Source organism: Marmota monax, unplaced genomic scaffold (assembly GCF_021218885.2).
Source record: "Marmota monax isolate L192 unplaced genomic scaffold, Marmota_monax_Labrador192_F-V1.1 WCK01_AAM20220418_F8-fsc00011, whole genome shotgun sequence".
Lineage (NCBI taxonomy): Eukaryota > Metazoa > Chordata > Mammalia > Rodentia > Sciuridae > Marmota > Marmota monax.
Window position 1 is genome coordinate 18,622,565 of NW_026693082.1, and position 19,709 is coordinate 18,642,273.

General features: G+C 37.0%; 1 protein-coding gene across 2 annotated transcripts in view; it reads right to left on the reverse strand.

Moving 5' to 3' along the window:
* Rb1 (RB transcriptional corepressor 1) overlaps window positions 1-15,582 on the reverse strand; it is a 161,080-nt gene extending 145,498 nt beyond the window's left edge. Inside the window, exons 1-2 of one of the 2 annotated variants that reach the window (XM_046454007.2) lie at window positions 15,309-15,582; window positions 11,884-12,010 (exon numbers count right to left, since the gene is read on the reverse strand). In XM_046454007.2, coding sequence (XP_046309963.1) covers window positions 11,884-12,010; window positions 15,309-15,442 — 261 coding nt within the window. In that variant the 5' untranslated portion in view covers window positions 15,443-15,582. The remainder of the gene's footprint in view (window positions 1-11,883; window positions 12,011-15,308) is intronic. The other variant, XM_058582572.1, reaches the window with a different exon arrangement.
* Between the last annotated feature and the right edge of the window lie 4,127 nt (window positions 15,583-19,709).

A 19,709-nucleotide genomic window follows, 5' to 3' on the forward strand; every position in this document is an offset into this window, starting at 1 on the left:
GCTAAAGTAGTACTTAGAGGAAGTTTTATAACATTAACAGTTTATAGTACATAAATCTTATAATATTAAAGGATTATATATATATGTGTATATATATGTTTATAAATAAAATGCACAAATCAAAGACATATCTTCTACCTTTAGAAATTACAGAAAATAAATAAATACATTAAGACTAGCTGGGCACGGTGGCGCACACCTATAATCCTATTTACTTAGGAGACTAAAGCTGGAGGATCTCATATCAAAGCCAGCCTTGGCAACTTATTAAGACCCCGTCTCAAAAAATTTTAAAAAGGACTAGTGAAGTAGCTCAGTGGTAAAGTGTCCCTGGGTTCAATATCTAGTACCACCAAAAAAAAGAAAGAAAAAATTAAAACCAAATCAAGCCAGGCGCAGTGGTACACACCTATATCCCAGTAACTCAGGAGGTTGGGGCAGGAGAATCTTTTTTTAATTGTTTTTTTATAACATTTGTTTTCTAGTTGTAGTTGGACACAATACCTTTATTTTATTTATTTTTATGTGGTGCTGAAGATGAAACCCAGGGCCTCACATCTGCTAGGCACACGTTCTACCACTGAGCCACAACCCCAGTCCAAAGGCAAGTGGATCTTGAGTTCAAAGCCAGCCTCAGCAATGGTGAGGCACTAAGCAACTCAGTGAGACCCTGTCTCTAAATAAAATACAAAATAGGGCTGGGGATGTGGCTCAGTAATTGAGTGCCCCTGAGTTCAATCCCTGGTACCCCCGCCACCAAAAAAATCAAATAATAAAAATATATAAATATAATAGCAAAATTCAATAAAATTGAAAACAGAAAAACAAAATCTAGGTTTTGAAAAAAATATATTAAAATCAATAAACCTCTAGGGCTGGGGTTGTGGCTCAGGGGTAGAGCACTCGCATAGCATGTGCGAGGCCCTGGGTTCGATCCTCAGCACCACATAAAAATTAATAAAATAAAGGTATTGTGTCCAACTACAACTAAAAAATATATAAATAAATATTTTTTTTAAATGAATAAACCTCTAGCCAGATAATCCAAGAAAAAAGAGACGGCACAAATTACCAATGTTAGCAGGAATGTGGCTACATATCCTGTAGACATTGAAAAGATAATTAGAGAAAAAATATGAAAAACTCTCTTATATACCATCAGTTAACTGGATTATACTGGCATCTATAAACTACTTCATCAAACAATATTGGAGTACAAATTCTTCTGAAGCTTACATGGAACACTCACTGAGACACACCATATCTGGGGCCATAAAATAAACCTTAACAAATTCAAAAGAATAGAAATCATACAGTGAATGCTCTGAGGCCATAATGGAATTAAACTAGCACTCAACAATTAAAAGATACAGGGAAAATCCCAAAATACTTCTAAAAATTACAAAAACTGATTATTGCTCTGAATTGAATGTAAATACAATTTGTCTACTTGTCAAATGCAGTGAAAGCAGTGTCAAGAGGGAAATTTATACATGAACTCATATATTTAAGAAAGCAGAAGATCTATAATCAACAATCTAACTTCTCCCTTAGGGAGTCAAAATAAATTGAACTCAAAGTAAGTAGAAGAAGAGAAGTAATAAAATATAGGATAGAAATGAGTAAAGCTGAAAACAGCAATGTGAGAAAATCAATGACACCAAAAGCTAGTTCTTCATAAAAAATCAATAAAATCAATAAACCTCTAGGCAGACTAAGAAAATAAAGGCACAAAATATTAATATTAGAAAAGAAGGGAAGTCATTACAGAAACTTTTAGCTTTAAAGGGATAATAAAGAAATATATAAACAACTCTATCCCCATATATTTGATAACTTAGATGGAATGACTACTTTATTTAAATATATAATCTGACAAAACTAACACAAAAAATACACCATACAATAAGCTCATATTTATAGACCCAAAATCAACAGTATCAATTATTATTTTCTAAAATAGAATGCTCCAGGCCCAGATGGGCTCACTGATAAATTTTACTAAACTAACAACATTCCTCAATTTCTTCCAGAAGACAGAAGCAGAGGAAATATTTCCTAATTCACTGTATGATTGCTGAGGACAGCATTACCCTAATGTCAAAACCAAACAAAGATATTATAGGGAAAAACAAACAAAAACTTACAGACCAATGTCACCATGAAAATAGATGCAAAAATCCTAAATTTTAGTAAAGCAAACAATGTATTAAAAACCTCAACTAGGTGGGGCTTTGCAAGGCTGGCTTAGCATTCAAATAATTAATGTAAGCTATAAAAAAATAAAAAAGAAAGGTTAAAAAAGAAAATTACATGATTCTATCAATAGATGCAGAAATGGTGTTTGACAAAAATCCCAATATCCATTCTTAATAAAAATGCTTAGCAAAGGGCTAGGGTCATGGCTCAGTGGTACAGCAGTTGCCTAGCATGTGTGAGGCACAGAGTTAGATTCTCAGCACCGAAAATAAAATAAAATAAATATCCATTGATAACTAAAATAATAATTAGAAAAAAATGCTTAGCAAAAGCAAAATAAGCCAATTCCAAAACACCAAAAGCCGAATGTTTTCTCTGATATGCAGAAGCTAATTCATAATAAGGAGGTGGGGAGCTAGGGAAAAATAGAGAGACCTTAGATAAGTACAAAGGAGTGACCTTAATACAGGGGAGTGAAGGGAGGGAAAGGGGTATGGGGGTAGGAAAGATAGTAGAATGAAACAGACATTATTATCCTAAATACACATATGACTGCATGACCAATGTTATTCTACAACATGTACAACCAGAAAAATGAAAAATTATACTCCATATATGAATATTATATCAAACTGCATAAATGTATTCTACTATCATATATAACTAATTAAAATAAATTTTTAAAAAACATTTAGCAAACTTCAAACTGAGGAAATGTTCTTAAACTTGATAAAGAACATCTATAGAAAACCTATAACTAACATCATACTTATTGATAAGAGATTAAAAGCTTTTCCTCTATAATTAGGAAGAAGGTAATTTTTAATTAATCTTTTCAATATCATACCACAGTCCTGGATAATGCAATAAAACAAAAGATGAAAATAAAAGGCATTTTTAAAATTTTATTTAAAAAAAATAAAATTGCCTTTGTTTTCAGATAATGATTATTTATGTAAAAAAATTAAAAAAATCATCAAAGAAACTACTAGAACTAATACCAATTATAATAAGCAATTATAACAGGGTTGCTGGAGATGGGGTTAGTATACAAAAGTCAGTTGCTTTCCTATACACCAGCAACAAAGAAGTGGACTCTGAAATAAAAATCACAACACTATGTACGTTAGCATCATAAATGAAGTATTTAATCATAAATCTAACAAAATGTACAGATCTATATGAGAAAATTACAAAATCCTAATGAAAGAAATAAAATATAAATAAATGGAGAGATATTCTATGTTCATGGATACGAAGATAATATTGTCAAGATGTCATTTACCTCAGTTTGATCTGTGGATTCAATCTCATCCCAATCAAAACCACAGCAGGTTATTTTGTGTGTATCAACAAACTGATGTTAAAGATTTACAAAGAGAGATACAAGTCACAGAAGAGCCAACACAATATTGAAGGAGAAGGTCAAAGTTGGTGGATGGTCAGCATTCAAATTCAAGACTTATTATAAAGCTATAATAGTAAAGATGGTGAAACACTGGTGAAAACTTAAACCAACAGAAAAGAAAATAGGCCCAGAAATATAGTCAACTAATCTTTGGTGAAGGAGCAATAGCAATATGATGAATAAAAGATGTCTTTTCAACAAACAGTACTGGAACACCTGGAAACCCTTGTACAAAACACACACACACACACACACACTTCCTTATACCCTTCACAAAAATTAAAATGAATCAGAGATTGGCATCTGGTAGAATTTTACATTGGTAAAATGTAAAACTATAAAACTCCTAGAAAATAAAACAGCAGAAAATCTAGTTGCCCTTAGGGATGGCATTTTAGATATAAAACCAAGGCATTTCATAAAAGAAAAAGCTGACATGCTCTACTTCATTAAAAGTAAAAACTTTGGCTCTGAAAAATACATTGTCAACAGAAAAAGAAAATAAGCCACAGACTGAGAGAAAATAGTGGCAAAAGACATATCTAGTAAAAGACTATTACCTAAAATACGCAAAGAACTCTTAAAATTCAACTACAGAAATGTGGGTACACCTAAACAGAACTGGGGGTATAGCAGTCGCTTAGCATGCATGAGGTCATGAGTTCAATCCCCAGCACTGCCAAGAAAAAAAAAGTCAGCAATAAGATAACAAGACGATTAAAAATTTAAAAAAAAAGATCTAAACACATACATTGCAAAGAAGTTATGTGAATGGCAAGTAAGACATGAAAACAATGCTCAACATCATATGCCATGAGAGAATTGCAAATTCAAATTAGATACCATACCATATCTGTTAGCATGGAAAAAATCCAAAACACTGACAACATCAAATGCTGACAAGAATGTGCTGACAATTCATTCATAATATTGGGAATGCAAGATGATGCAGCCCATTGTGAAAGTCAGTTTGGCATTTTCTTATAAAGCTAAACATACTCTTACCATGATCCAGCAATTATGCTCCTTGGCATTTACTCCAAGGAGCTGAAAACTTACAACCATACACATACACACACACACACACACACACACACACTGCACATATTATGTTTTTAATGCTTTATTCATACCTGCTAAAACATGGAAGAAGACAAAACACTCTTCAATAGAATGAATTAGTAAACTGGCATACACAAGCAATACAATATTATTCAGAAAGAAAATGAGCCACCAAGGCATGAGAAGTCATTGAAGAAACTTAAATACATATTACTAAGTGAAAGAAGTCAATTTGAAAAGACCATATACTATTTGGTTACTGTATTACATTCTTGAAAAGGCAAAACTATGAAGATAGTACAAAGGTAGGTATTAGAGCGAGGACAAAATGAATAGGCAAAGCACAGAGGATTTTTAGAGCAGTGAAACTATTCTGAATGATACTACAATGGCAAATACATATGATTATGTATTTGTCAAAATCCATAGAATGTATATTACCAAGAGTAGACCATGATGCAAACTATGGACGCAGAAGTGATAAGGATATGTTAATGTATGTTCATTAACTGAACAAATGTACCTCTCTGGTGAAGAACTTGACCAAGGGAAGGCACAAAAAATCATAAAAAAATATATAACTGAGGATTTCTGCTACAAGTTATAATAGAGTAACATGGAATATATTTATTGTTTGGCCTGAAAGAACTAAAAATCCAGGAAATAAATGAAATAAGAAACTAGACATTAGGCAATAAAGAACAGTGATCCCTAAAAGACAGGAATCATAAAATGTGAGTCCCACAAACACTACAGTTTAAGAGGAAAAGATTCTAGGCAGCAGTGCAAGGAAGAAGAAACCAAAGGAAAAAACAATGACTTCTGAATTGCCTAGAAAGAATTGGGAGTCCAGGGAAGTTGCTGTGTTTTGAATTTGGTTTGTCCCCTCTAAAACTCTTGTTGAAATTTTATTGCCATTATGGGCAATGTTGGAAGGTGGGGCCTCTAAGAGGAAATTAGAGTTTACAGAGGGATTATTGTCATTCTTGGTATTGGATTAATTCTCAAGGGAGTCAGCTTTTCCTCTTATGGGACTAGATTAGTTACCACAAGAACAGGTTGCTGTAAAGGGAAACCATTCTCATAATTTTTTCTTCTGCACGTTCCCACTTGCCCTTCTGCTTTTTCACCAGGTTAAGAAGCACAACATGAGATCATCACCAGATGTGGATCTTGGGTTTTCAGTCTCCAGAATTATGAGATGAAATTAAGCCTCTACAGGCATACCTCATTTTATTGTGCTTTGTTTTACTGCACTTCACAGATACTGAGAATTTTATAAATTGAAGTCTTGTGAAAAGCCTGCATTAAAGCAAGTCTATTGGTTCCATTTTTCCAAGGGCATGTGCTTACTTCATGTCTCTTTTATCATATTTTGATAATTCACACAATATTTCAAACTTTTTAATTATTATTTTGCCTATTATGGTGATTTTAGTATTATAAATATAATACTTTGATATTAGTATTATAAATGTTTGGGGGAACCATGAACTACACCCATATAAGATAACTTAATTGATAAACATGTGCTCTCAACTGTTCCACTGACTGTTCCCTCTTTCCCTCTTCCCTAAGACACAACAATATTGAAATTATGCCAATTAATAAAACTACAATGGCCTCTAAGTGTTCAAATGAAAGGAAAGAGTTGTGCAACTCTCACTTTAAACTCAAAGCTAGAAATGAACAAGTTTAGTTAGGAAGGCACATCAAAAGCCTAAGTAAACTGAAAGTTAGGCATCTTGTATTAAGCAGTCAACCAAGCTGCTAATGTAGAGAAAAAGTTTCTGATGGAAATTAAAAGTGCTATTCCAGTGAAAACACAAATAATAAGAAAGTGGAGCAGCCCCATTGCTGATATGGAGACAGTTTTGGTAGAACTGATAGAATATCAACCCAGCTAAATATAATCAGAACAAAGTCCTAACTCTTTTAATTATATGAAATCTGAGAGAGGTAAGGAAGCTGCAAAAGAAAAGTCTGAAGATAGAAGAGTTTGGGTCATGAAGAAAAGAAGCCATCTCTGTAACTTAAAAGTGCAAGATAAAACAGCAAGGGCTGATGTAGGAGCTCCAGCAGGTTATCCATAAGATCTAGCTAAGATAACTGATGACGTTGACTACTTTAAATACCAGATTCTCAATAAAGACAAAACAGCCCTTGTTATGATTTGGATGTGGAAAGTCATCAAAAGCTCATATGTTTGAAAGCATGATCCTCTGTGCAGAAAGGTTTCAAGGGTGGGACCTAGTTGGCGGAAATAGATCACTGGAGGTGGGTCCTAGAAGGGTTTATCTTCTCCCCAGCACTTCCTCTCTCCCGGTCTCACAGCTTCCCTACTGACTTGAGCTGAGTTTTCCTCCACCATACCCTTCTGCCATGATGCTCTGCTTCACCTCAAGGCAAGAGCAATAGAGCTGGCCAACCATGGACCTTTTTTTAATCCTCTCAAGACATGAGCCAAAATAAATTTTCCCTTCTCTAAATTATTCTTGTCAGGCATTTTGGTCAAGTGAAAAAAGCTAACACAGCCTTATATTAGAAGAAAATGCCATCTAGGGCTTTCATAGCTAGAGAGGAAAAGACAATGCATAGCTTCAAAGCTTCTAAGGACAGAGTAACTCTCTTGTTAGGGGCTAATACATTTGGTGACTTTTAAGTTGAAGCCAATGTTGATTTACCATTCTGAAAATCTTAGAACCTTAAGAATTATTCTCAAAATATACTCTACCTGTGCTCTTTAAGGGAAACAAAAATAAAAAAGTTCATATGACACCACATCTGTTTAAAACAGGTCTTACTAAGTATTTGAAGCCCACTGTTGAGAACTACTGCTCAAAAAAAAAAAAAAAAAAAAAACAGGAAAAAAAGATTCCTTTCAAAATATTATTGCTGACTGACAACTTAACAAGAGTTCCACTGAAGAGCTCTGACGGAGATGTACAACAAGATTAATTTTTTTTTTAATGCCTGCTAAAACAAAATCCATTTAGCAGCCCACAGATCACAGACTAATTTGACTTCCAAGTCTTATTATTTAAGACAGACATTATTTTGTAAGGCTATAGTTACCATAAATCCCTCTGATGGATCTAAGCAAAGAAAACTGAAAACTTTCTGGAAAGGATTCACAATTCTAGATGTCATAAAATAAATATTTCAGTGACCTGTAACCAAACTTACAGGATCTCGGAGGTAATGCTATACATATACAATCTATAACAAACTTTTAACTTTTCATTTAAAGGAAACACTTCATGGCCTCTCCCTATCAAGTCCAAATTGCCAGCATAGCTACTCTTACACTTTGGGGCTATTATTAAGTAAAATAAGAGTAACCTGAACATAAGCACCATGATACCATGATAGTCAATCTGATAACCAAGAAGGATACTAAGTGACTGATCAACAAGCAGTAGATATAGCATAGATATACTAGACAGGAATGATTCACATCTCCAGAGGATGAAATGAGGCGGTGAGAGGTTTCACCATTCTACTCAGAACAGCATGAAACTTGAAACTGGGAATTGTTTATTTCTGGAATTTTCCATCTAATATTTTCAGATCCCAGTTGACCACAGGTAACTGATACTGTGCAAAGCAGAACCTCAGACAGGGGAGAACTAATGTACAACTAAAGTTTTCTGCCTTGAAGTCCAACACCTTTTCCATTTTACCATACTGGCATTCAAGATGCAGAAAGAAAACCAAAATTCTAACAACTGATTCACTGTAAGTCACAATATAAACAGCACTCCTAGTTGATTTATTAATGAAAATTGAAACTTTATGACAGTAATCATATACCACATTAAAATGTTGTTTAAAAAGTCTTTTAGACAAAGTCTCATAAAATTTTTATTAAAAGGATCACTATATCCCTTTAATATATGCTTTCATGTATGCATAAACAGTTTTTCTCACTCTAAAGAACTTGAGGAGCTGGGGTTGTGGCTCAGTGGTAAAGCGTTTGTCTAGCACTGCAAGGCACTGGGTTCGATCCCCAGCACCACATAAAAATAAATAAAATAAAGGCATTGTGTCCAACTACAAATAAAAAAAATATTTTTAAAAAGAACTTAAAAATAAGAATTTAAATAAAAGTACCACATTAGAATCACTAAACATGCATTTAAAAATTCAACCATTTAGGGGATGGGATGTAACAGTGGTAGGGTGCTTGCCTCACAAGTGCAAAGATCTGGGTTCAACCCCCAACACTGCCAAAAAAAAAAAAAAAATCAACTATTTTAACTGATTCTTAAGTTCTCCTAAAAATTATACTAGTAATAAAATTTTCCAGGGTAATTAATTCTTAAGTGAAATATTCTGCTTGCATGACCTAATATATTAACTCACAGACACTAATAAGTGTTTAATATGCATTAATTTTATTTAATCTGTATAAAGATTCCAAAATTCAGAAATTATTATTAGCTTCTTTCACTGATTAAAAAAAAATCTTAAGAGATTTGCAGTAACTTGTTCAAGATTATAGAGATAATAAATGATATATCTGAGACCTGAGTTCAGTTTGACTCCACATCCTATATTCCAATAAGCATCATCCACTTTGAAATGCTAAAAATCCCTCAAGTTATTACATTCCTCTTCTTGCTTCAAAGAAAATGGACAACTGGATAGGCACGGTGACACACGCGTATAATCCCAGTGGCTCATGCCTGTAATCCCAGTGGCTCCGGAAGCTGAGGCAGGAGGATTACAAATTCAAAGCCAGCCTCAGCAATTTTGCAAGGACCTAAGCAATGTAGCAAGACCCTGTCTCAAAATAAGAAATGAAAAGGCTGGGGATGTGGCTCAGTGGCTAAGCATCCCTAGGTTCAATGCTTAATACCACCCTCCAAAAAAAAGAAAAAAAAAGAAAGAAAAGTGTCATAAAATTTGTGTCATATTGTATCATAACATTTGCTTCTCAGAACAAATTCTGTCTTGGAAATTATTGTGTAAAGAGAGGTTTAATTCTCAGGCCAATCCTCGAAAACTTCACTATCACTCAAAATAATACTTCAACCAAAAGTTCTGTTGAATTATAATAAGACAAAAGAACATCATCTTCTGTCACAATCTGTAAAAATATATCCCAAATCCCAGAAGTAATATGAAATTGCTTTGTTGCTTTCAGGACACAACCAGGAATGATCTGATATGTCCCATTCCCCATCATGAGTATCATCAGGAAATAATAAAGATGCCAATTCTCAGGGAAGGAAGGGACAAATCCAGGAAGAGAAAAGGGTAGGGTAAGAAAGTCCCATTTATTTGTATATGTATTCAAGTTTGAAGCACAAAAGGGCCTCTGCTATTAAAACTCTTTCTGTTACAGTTCAGTATTAAAAAAAAAAAAAAAAAAAAAAAAGTTGTACAAACCAGGATGGAAACAACTTGCAAACAGATTTGGAACACAATACACTTATATAAATTGGAAATGAGCTGTATTCACTAATATTCTCTATGAAGTAGCTAGTCCTTCCAAATTCTCTGAAAATTAAAATATTTTAGAAAGAGGAAATGGTGACAGAGCTATGACTCCCTTTAGCTGCATATACACAAAAACATCTTTATACACAAAGCACCCAAGTCAGTGGCAATATGTACTAGATACTCTGGAGTGATAATACCCAAGTCATATATCCAAAACACTTTAGTATTCTTCTTTTAAATAAGGAGTTTGAGGGGCTGGGCTTGTGGCTCAGTAGTAGAGTGCTCGCCTAGCACGTCAGAGGCCCTGGGTTCAATCCGCAGCACCACATAAAATAAATAAATAAAATAAAGGTATTGTGTCCAACTAAAAAATAAAATGTTTTAAAATAAATAAATAAGGAGTTTGAGATTATGTTCAGATCTTTAAAACTATGAAACTTATTCTTTTTTACTGGCAGAGCTTCATTTTGTTTTGTTTTGTTTTTAAGCTCTAGGGATGGAACCCAGCATGGAGCTATACTCCCAGCTCTTTTTATATTTCATTTTGAAACAGGATTGTGCTATGTTGTCCAGGCTAGCCTCGAACTTGTGATCCTCCTGCCTCAGCCTCCCAAGTTGCTGGATCACAGGCATGAACCACTATATCCAGTTTTGAGAGAACGTTTAATAGGATTTTTAAAGATGGGATATTAACATATTTTGCTGTGCTGATCTGATTAGTAAAAACAGACAGACATGTGCTTTTATACTATGATGATGATAAAGTAAATTCAAAGTGTCACTCTGGAGTGTAATTTAGCAATAATTGTCAAGTCACAAAAATATGCATAGCTTTTGACTCAGTAATCCAACTTGTAAGAAAAAATGCCAGATATCCATAAATTAATTTATTTCACAAATTTAAAAAATAATTTCAAAATTATTTTGTGCCTGTATACCTAAAGTTGGGGGAAAAAAACTAAATGTCCAATACCACTAAGAACCAAACTAAAAAATATCTATTAGATAAAATATTATACTACCATTAGAAACTATATTACTAAAACAAGTCAATAACAAAACAAAAAAATGTTCATGATACTTGAAATGCAAAAAAGCACGATAAAAAATCATGGATAACTACATATAACTATATATATGATTCTAAATTTGTATTTTGAGATCTTATTTTCTAGGGACTTTGGCCTAGTTACTTAACCTCTCTGTACAGTATCTTCATCCATAAAATGAAGATTGCACATTTAAATATAAAATGTAAAGATCTTATATTTCATATCTCAGTGAAATGTTAAATGACTTATTTGCAAAGTTCTTGGAATGTTATCCTGGTACATATAAAAACAACAGCAATTATTTTCTGTTATAATTATATATTTATACACACACACACACAAAGAAAAATTGGAAGAAATGTATCAAGATATTATCAAAGATCCTGAATTCTAACAAAACTAATTCTAAGACTGATTCTAAGCACCGATTGCATATTAGAAGATATTTTTTTAAAGTCTTTACATCATAGTGAGGTATTTACAAATAAAATCCAATACCTAAGATTTGCTTTAAAAGACTTCACTGGGAGGTTTATTTGTGGAGATTTTTTCCGAACACTTTCATGTTATCAGAAGTAGGTAACCTCTGGGTAATGGAATTATTACTAATTTTTATTTCCTTTTTTTCTATTTTCCAAATATTCTACAATGATTTGAAATTATTTTTTAAATGAGAACATTTTTTTTTCAAAGAGCTTTAAGAAAAATCCTTACCAATACTCCATCCACAGATGAAACTTTCTCCCAAGTTAACCAAGCTCTTTCTCTGACATGATCTGGTATCTTTAATTTCTGACATAAGGCAGTAAAATTAGGTTCTTCGGTTTCTTCAAACTCAAGCCTAACAAATGAAAATAATCATATAACAGGCACATACTTACAAACATTTGTTTCAACAGTTTGCACATAATAGCACTATTCTGAAAGAGAACATCACATAAGTACTTTAATATCTTATTTTATCTTCAAAAATTATTACACTTAGAATTTAAACATGTTTATCTTTTTCATAGTCTTTCCAAAATAAAGAAGCTACACAGTGAAGAATATTTCTGACATGGTTAATCAAATATACTCGAGTGCAGCAAAACAGCTTTGTGAAAGAAATTAAGTACAATAGTTAATGCTGTTTGGGAAATAGGATAATAACAACAGAAAGAAAAGTCTACAGATAATATTAAACAGTTCATTCTAAGACAGTGAGTTTGCTAAATTGTAGTCTACACTTACCAATGTTTCACATAATATTAATTATTACAGCACTTATTTCAGCTCTTACTCCTTGACCTTTTTTAACTAAGGTAAGCATTCAATAAATTCTTATTCACTAACTTCTTTTCTTTAATTTGATATCTATTTAACATCTAATAATAATAGCAACAGTGTGAGGAATAACTTAATTTTTGAGTATTCATTATGATCCTATACAAAACACTTTAGATGATGGTGGTTTCACTGAATCCCCACATTAAGTACTTCCATTATTTTTGTTTCACAGATGTCTACCAAATGAGAGAAATTAAAGCACTCACCTGAGATCACAGAAATTAAGAAATAACCACATTATGATCCCAAATCTAACTCCATAGTCCAGGTCCTTGACCACTATTCTAAACTGCCATCTCCTTCTTGAAAGCATAACGAACTTTTGATTATTTCAGTAACAAAGTTGGCAAGCTGTTCTTAGTCAGTTTTTCTCGCAACTACATCACTTAGACAACAGATAATGCAACATAAATAACACCTCAACTCTCAAAGTAAAAATGGACTTGTCAATAGAAATATAGTCAGACTGGGTCCTGAATCCATCCCTAAAACAAGTTCCTGAACTTCAGATTGTCAGGTGATAGTTCTACTCTTGTAAAGACAAGGATTTGATACAAAACAACATTTTAGTCAACAACAAACTGAGTATATTAACAATAGTACAATAAGATTATAATGGAACTGAAAAATTCATATCACCTAGTGACATTGTAGTCATTATAATGCCGCTGCACAACACTTTACTCCTGTGTTTTGGGTGGCGCTAGCATAAGTAACTTACTGTGCTGCCACTTGTAATAAAACATGCAATTATGTACAGACTATAATATTTAAAGAACTATATTACTGGTTTATATATTTACTATATTATATATATATATTTACTATATTTTTATCATTAGAGTTTACTCCTTCTAATACATTTTAAAAAAAGTTTTGTTAAACAGCATGCTGTGTTATGCCAGCAGCACCCTCATACATCTCATGTTTACTTCTTGACTGCATCAAGCCAGATCAAGTGATTGCCCTATACTATTTAGGTGTGTAAGTGCGTTCTACAATGTTCATATAAGATTTACCTAATGATGCAATTCTCAGAACATATCCCTGTCACTAAACACACATGACTAGTTTATCCATAGAGATCAACTGTGCTAATGAAAACCATTGTGGGTTTTCATGGGTATGCAAAAGTAGACTGCATCTTGTATGGTTTTAACTTAGAATTTTTTATAATTACATCATTTAAAGGTATATAAAATAATGTGATGAGGGAAAGAGAAAGAAACTTCTTTTCCAAGGTGATGGGTAGATTTCAATATTTCTGCTTACTCTATAATAATCAAAATTACTTACAAAGCTGTGTGGATGACATGGAATTCTATAGACATTACTGTTTTTTCAAAGGGAAACTTTCAAGTATTGGACTCATCAGAGTTTAATCAGAAACTGAAGCAATATTTTTCTCTTGGAACATTCCCCAGACTTTTTTGTTTGTAATATTTTGTTCTTACCAGTGAGTATGATTTTAATTGACCTATACGACAGTTCATTTAAATAGATGAATTTTAAATAGGCATGAACAGTCCATTTACAAAATTCTATTTCAATCTTTTACAGTTTAACCTGAATTCTGTTACAATCTGGGGAGTGGAAAGAAAGGTGCTATTCAGAGTGAGGATAAAATGAAGCTTGGTGACGGACTAGAATGGGAGAGGGAGTGGAAGGGTCAGAAACAAGACCTATCCCCCTGCAATGGATCTGCAGTCTCAAAGTAAACTCAATGCTGACAAAAATAATGATCATAATCTATTTAAATTTTTGCTACTTAATCATAAAGTAACACCCGGGAGAAAAATAATGTTGAAACGCAATAAATAGCTCCCTGTCATGTTTTACTGCATCCACACGAACTTGCTTAAATTTAGATTTCATTTAGTAAAAGGTGGTTGCGAAAGTTCCTTGTGAGCACAGAACACCTCTGATTTTGTACCCAAACAAAACCAAAAAAGAGGGACACAAGGATTCTTTCTGATTCAAAGTCAAAAGGCAAAAATGGAAGAAAGAACGAGGCACGCTGAGGCCGACTAACAAGCAAGAGGAGCCCTCTTCAATAAGAAAGAGAAAAAGTTGAGCAACTTTCCAGCGCTTACTCTCCTGAAACTTTTGCCCCTATATCAGTTCCTCTAAAAAGAGTTATGCTCTGCCAGTCACCGCAGATGGTTTTAAATCCCCACGGCACAAAGCATTGTTCTAAGGAAACCCCACAAAACCTTTCGGTCCAGGATCCCGTGGGCAACTGACACCCACGACCCTGCGCTTCAAGTCCAAGACGGTTTTTGGCCTCTCCGGGACCGGGCTGTAGATGCAGTGCACGCCCAGAGGGAAAGACTTCCAACTGTTGCATCGCAGGAGATCAAAACAAAAAGTCAAACGACCCCCGGAGCAATCCGTATCTCGATGAGAGAAAAACTCTCTAACAGACATAGGTCGTTTTTTAAAAAATTATTATTACTATTTTGCGTGTGAGAGGGGCGCGCAATGACCCGCCGCCTTGGAGCCTCCGCCTCGCCGGCGGAAAGACTGCACCTGTCACTTCGCTCAGGAACCCGAGCCCCACCCGCCCGACACCTGTCAAGCTGGAGCCGAGACCCCTCCGGGATGCCCTCTCCTCGCTCGCAAGCGCAGAACCCTGTCACCGCCGAGCCGACGCTCCGCCGGGGCGGGAGATGAGAGGGATGTCCTCCCGCCGGGACCGGCCCCGGAGAAGATGCGCCCGGCTCTAGCGGCCGCGACGCCCACCCGCCGGCACTCTGCGGGCGCCCTTCCCGCCGGCGGCCGCGGCGGCGGCGGCGGCGGCTCCGCTCGCTCACCTGGCCAGAGGCAGGTCCTCTGGGCCACTGTCCTGCTCCGGGTCCTCCTCAGGAGGAGGCGGCGGCGGCGGCGCCGGGGGTTCCACAGCCGCCGCGGCGGCAGCAGCCGCTCTTCGGGGGGTTTTGGGCGGCATGACGCGCTCCCAGGGCAGGCGCCAGGGAGCTATGGAGGAGCGCGGAGAAGGCGGCGCGCGCGCACGTCGGGGCACGCCCCGTCCTCTCTCGACTCCCGTTACAAAAATAATTTGAACGTCCCCTGAGAAAAACCGGACGCGCCCTCCCCCGCCCGGCAACCGAGCGCCGCGTCCAACCGCGGGAAAACGTCACTTCCGCCCGCGGCGTCACGTCCGCGAGGCTCCCGGGCTTGCCGGCGTCTGGGGGGAACCGGGGCGCCAGCGGTGCGCGGGCCGTGGCGCGAGGGCGCACGGCCTGGGCGGGAAGGCTCGGCCTCCCCGTAAGCCGGCATCGCTGCCTGGACATGTTTCCACCCGAAACGCGCCGCTCGGGGGCGGCGTACCTGCACGGCGGCTTTACAGAGAATCTGGTGGGTGACAGTGGGCACCCCTCTTTCTATGTGGGGCTGCTCGCTGCTGACCAGCGGCCCGGCAGGGGATCTCTGGCGAGCGCACCCTGGGCGGGCACGCCCCTCTCCTTTCGCGGGCGGCCCCCTCCCTCTCCACCCGGCTTCTCCCGCCCAATCCGTTGAGCACAGAAGCCAAAACAATAACAAACACCAACGTTGGAACTCGGAGTCGGAGCTGAACTTTGCCTATTTCTGGGAGTTAGAAAGTGGAGAGCTGACACTAGCGTTTTGGAGATCCCGGGTTAAGAAAAGAGGAGCGGAGGGCAATGTACAGATTGTAGTGTAATAAACGATGTTAGTATTGTAAAAACAGGAGCCACCATCGAAATGTGTAAGGGAGATCTTCAAAGGAGCAGTGACAATTAAATACAAATTTGCAAGATTGACCTAATGTCTATGGTGAATTTAATATGTACCAGGCACCGTACTGGCCGCCTCATATAATTCTTATTTAATCCTCAGAAATAGCCCATCAAAAGCATAATATCATGGGCTGGGGTTGTGGCATAGTGGTAGAGTGCTTACCTAACACGTCTGAGGCACTGGGTTCGATCCCCAACACCACATTTTAAAAAAACTAAATGCATTCTGCTGTCATGTATAACAAACTAGAATAAATAAATTTTAAAAAACTAAACAGGTATTGTGTCCATCTGCTTCTAAAACAAAAACATAACAGCATTCCATTGGAAAACAGGCTCAAAGGAGTTAATGAACTTGCCCAAATCAAATAGCAAATGAAGGCTGAGGACTTACTTGAACCCAAGTATATTTGATTCCATGTATCCATTACATTATATTGCAAAAGCACAAAGACATCAGAAAAGAGCTTACTGGAACTACCACCATCAAACATTGACTTTGAAGCTGTTTCTTCTGTCACTTGGTATTTATATTAATAGACGTCTCATTTGAGTACACGATTTTCTCTTCGGCACTCTGCCATGTGTGTACAAATACCATTGGGGTTTTACTCAGATGCTGTGAGTCAAACACAGTTGTGTTCTGATGTTAATTTCCTTATCCTGTTTTTACAATACTAATTTTTAAAAACTAAATGAGCAAGGGGAGAGGCAGCAGGAAACTTCAATACGTTTATGCCAGCAAGTTGTACAATAGACAGTCTTTTTCTCCATATGCTGACATATGCCAGGATGTGTAAAGGTTTGGCAGGTACTGGCCAGTCCTGCAGTCTTTTCGAACTTCAGAAACCCTCTATTTGGGGTCCAGATATTTTCCAGGAATTGGGAGCCAGGCCCAGGTCCTGCCACGGAGAATAAATGTGATTAAAGTGGTAGTTCCATCCACCTTGCTCCAGATTTAGGCAAGAGCTCCAGATGCAGATTTGATCTTTGGAAGATGGAGCATAATCTTCTGGTGGCCCAATAAAATGGGATACATGAATAACACAATTCTACCCCTTAACTGTAATCTTGAGAATATGATTTACCAGTTGCTGCAACTGTTGTAACCTGAGGTAGGCCAAACTAGGGAGAAGGCAGAAATGCTAAGATTGGTTCAGGAAGAGTATAAAAAGAATTGGGTTCTCAGCAAATAATAGAGTTTCTGATTTGGCCAACCCTAGAGCCAACCTTAACTGAGCTAAAGTTTTCAGCTGTCTGTACCAGAAAACATGACTGATATTTCTCCTGTGAGCCCCTTTAGGATAAAGACTAAATCATAGGTGTCATTGTGGCCTTAGTACCTAGCACAGTATTGGACACACAGTAAATGCTTGCTTGCTAACAGTAGGGAGAGCAGAAGAGCTAAGGAAAGTTCTGGGAACTGAAGTAAGCTCTCTTCAAATGTAGATATGACTTGCTTTATTTAAACTTATTTTATCAATATCAGATTTACCACAATTATGATAAATCAAAGACAAGATTTCTCAATTTACAAAAATATATGTATATTTACCATGGCTTAATTCAACCATGTTCCATAGTGCATTTAAAATATATTTTCCAGGACTGGGGCTGTGGCTCAGTGATAGAGCACTTGCCTAGCATGTGTGAGGCAATGGGTTCAATTGTCAGCACCACATATAAATGAATAAAATAAAGGTCCATCAGCAACTCAAGACATTTAAATAAATAAATTAAATTAAATATATCTTCCTTCCACACAACTCAGGAGCAACTCAGTCAAAGTCTTTATATTCTCTACCACAGTGTTCTGTGGTACTACCAGAGAAGTATTCAGAAATTCTGCAGATTCTTAAGTTGCACCACATGTCCCTCTACCTGTGTAATAATTTTAAGAAGATTACTGTAAGGAGAGGAGGAAAAAAAGCAACCTTTCTTAGGACTTTTCTGTGTATCTGAAAAGGAATTCTCTTCAGCTGGAGACCCCTTCAGTGATATTAGACATATATATCTATATGAGATATATATATCTTCACTATATATGTAAACATATGTGTCCAGTATTGCCGCAGTCTGGCTGGGCACAATCAGGAGCCACTTGTCAAAAGAAACTAACTTTATTTTTAGAACCACACACGCCAAACAAAACAGCCTCTCAGGAAAAACCCTCAGAGCCTCAACTGCCACCACCGGCTTTCCACAAGCCTCTCTCTCCCACCCAAGCTTCTCTCCACCTCCCACAATCCTCCTGCTCTTGAGGCCGATTGGCTGGGTCACGTGGGCGGAGCCAAAAAAGTCCCCCAATGAGCAGCTCCGTGGTCTGAAAGGGCAGGGAAACAGCCCAATGAGCATCACCGCAGAGGAGCCAATCAGCTAGATGTTGCTGGGGCCGAGGAGCCAATCAGCTAGATGTTGCTGGGGCCGCTGTGAGCCAATCATCAGGATGTTGCTGGGGCCGCTGTGAGCCAATCATCAGCCAGCAGCTGGAAGTTTGCTGGCAGCTGGAAGTTTGCTGGGGCCCCTTTGGCTGTGGCTCTCAACATCTCCCCCTCTCTGTTTAAACAACAAGCATGTGGCTTAGGGACCGTGCCTGTTAGGCAGTCCAATTCAACATATGGTCCTTACCCGTCATCGGATGAACTGACCTCTAGGCGTCAGCCTCCTGTCTTAGGTTGGTACCACTACAATTGGATCATACCCGTCACTGACTACCGGTCCAGCATACAGCCATACTTGTGGATAGGCCTTTGCACCTGTGGGGGGGTGAGGTTCTTTGCCTCACCTCTGTTGGCCCCCAAATTTTAGACCATCACTAGTAGAGGAGGATGCAAAATGCCATGACATTAAGCCAATTGAGGGCTCCTTTGAAAAATTGTACCACCGGTGACACCATCAGCAAAAATACTCCAGCACTACCACAATTCGCTGTACCAACAGATAGTTCACAATGCATACAGGTGAGCTCACAATTTGTCCAGGCAAGTTCTGCAAGCAGTTCAGTGATGGCTATTGTAGAAGCTGTAGATTGGTTTTATCTTTGACTTCACCAGCACTAGGATGAAGATAGGAATTCTGGCAATAATGGCTAAAGAAAAAATTATGTAACATTACAGAAGGCACTAAAAGAAAACAATTTTCTTAACAATTTACATTGTCTTCACCGGCACTGGGATGAAGATAGGAATTCTGGCAATAATGGCTAAAGAAAAAATTATGTAACATTACAGAAGGCACTAAAAGAAAACAATTTTCTTAACAATTTACATTAGCTTGAAGAGAATTATTAAATATAATGAAAAGGAAAGGTGAAAGTAAACAAACAGATCTGTTAACCTTCTTTTTTGTTTACATATTAAAACAATCCTCAACAGTTGTTTACCCAATTTAAATTAAACCATATAAATCACGTGAAAAAAAAATATTTGGATCCATTTTATCATGATCGCTCATCAT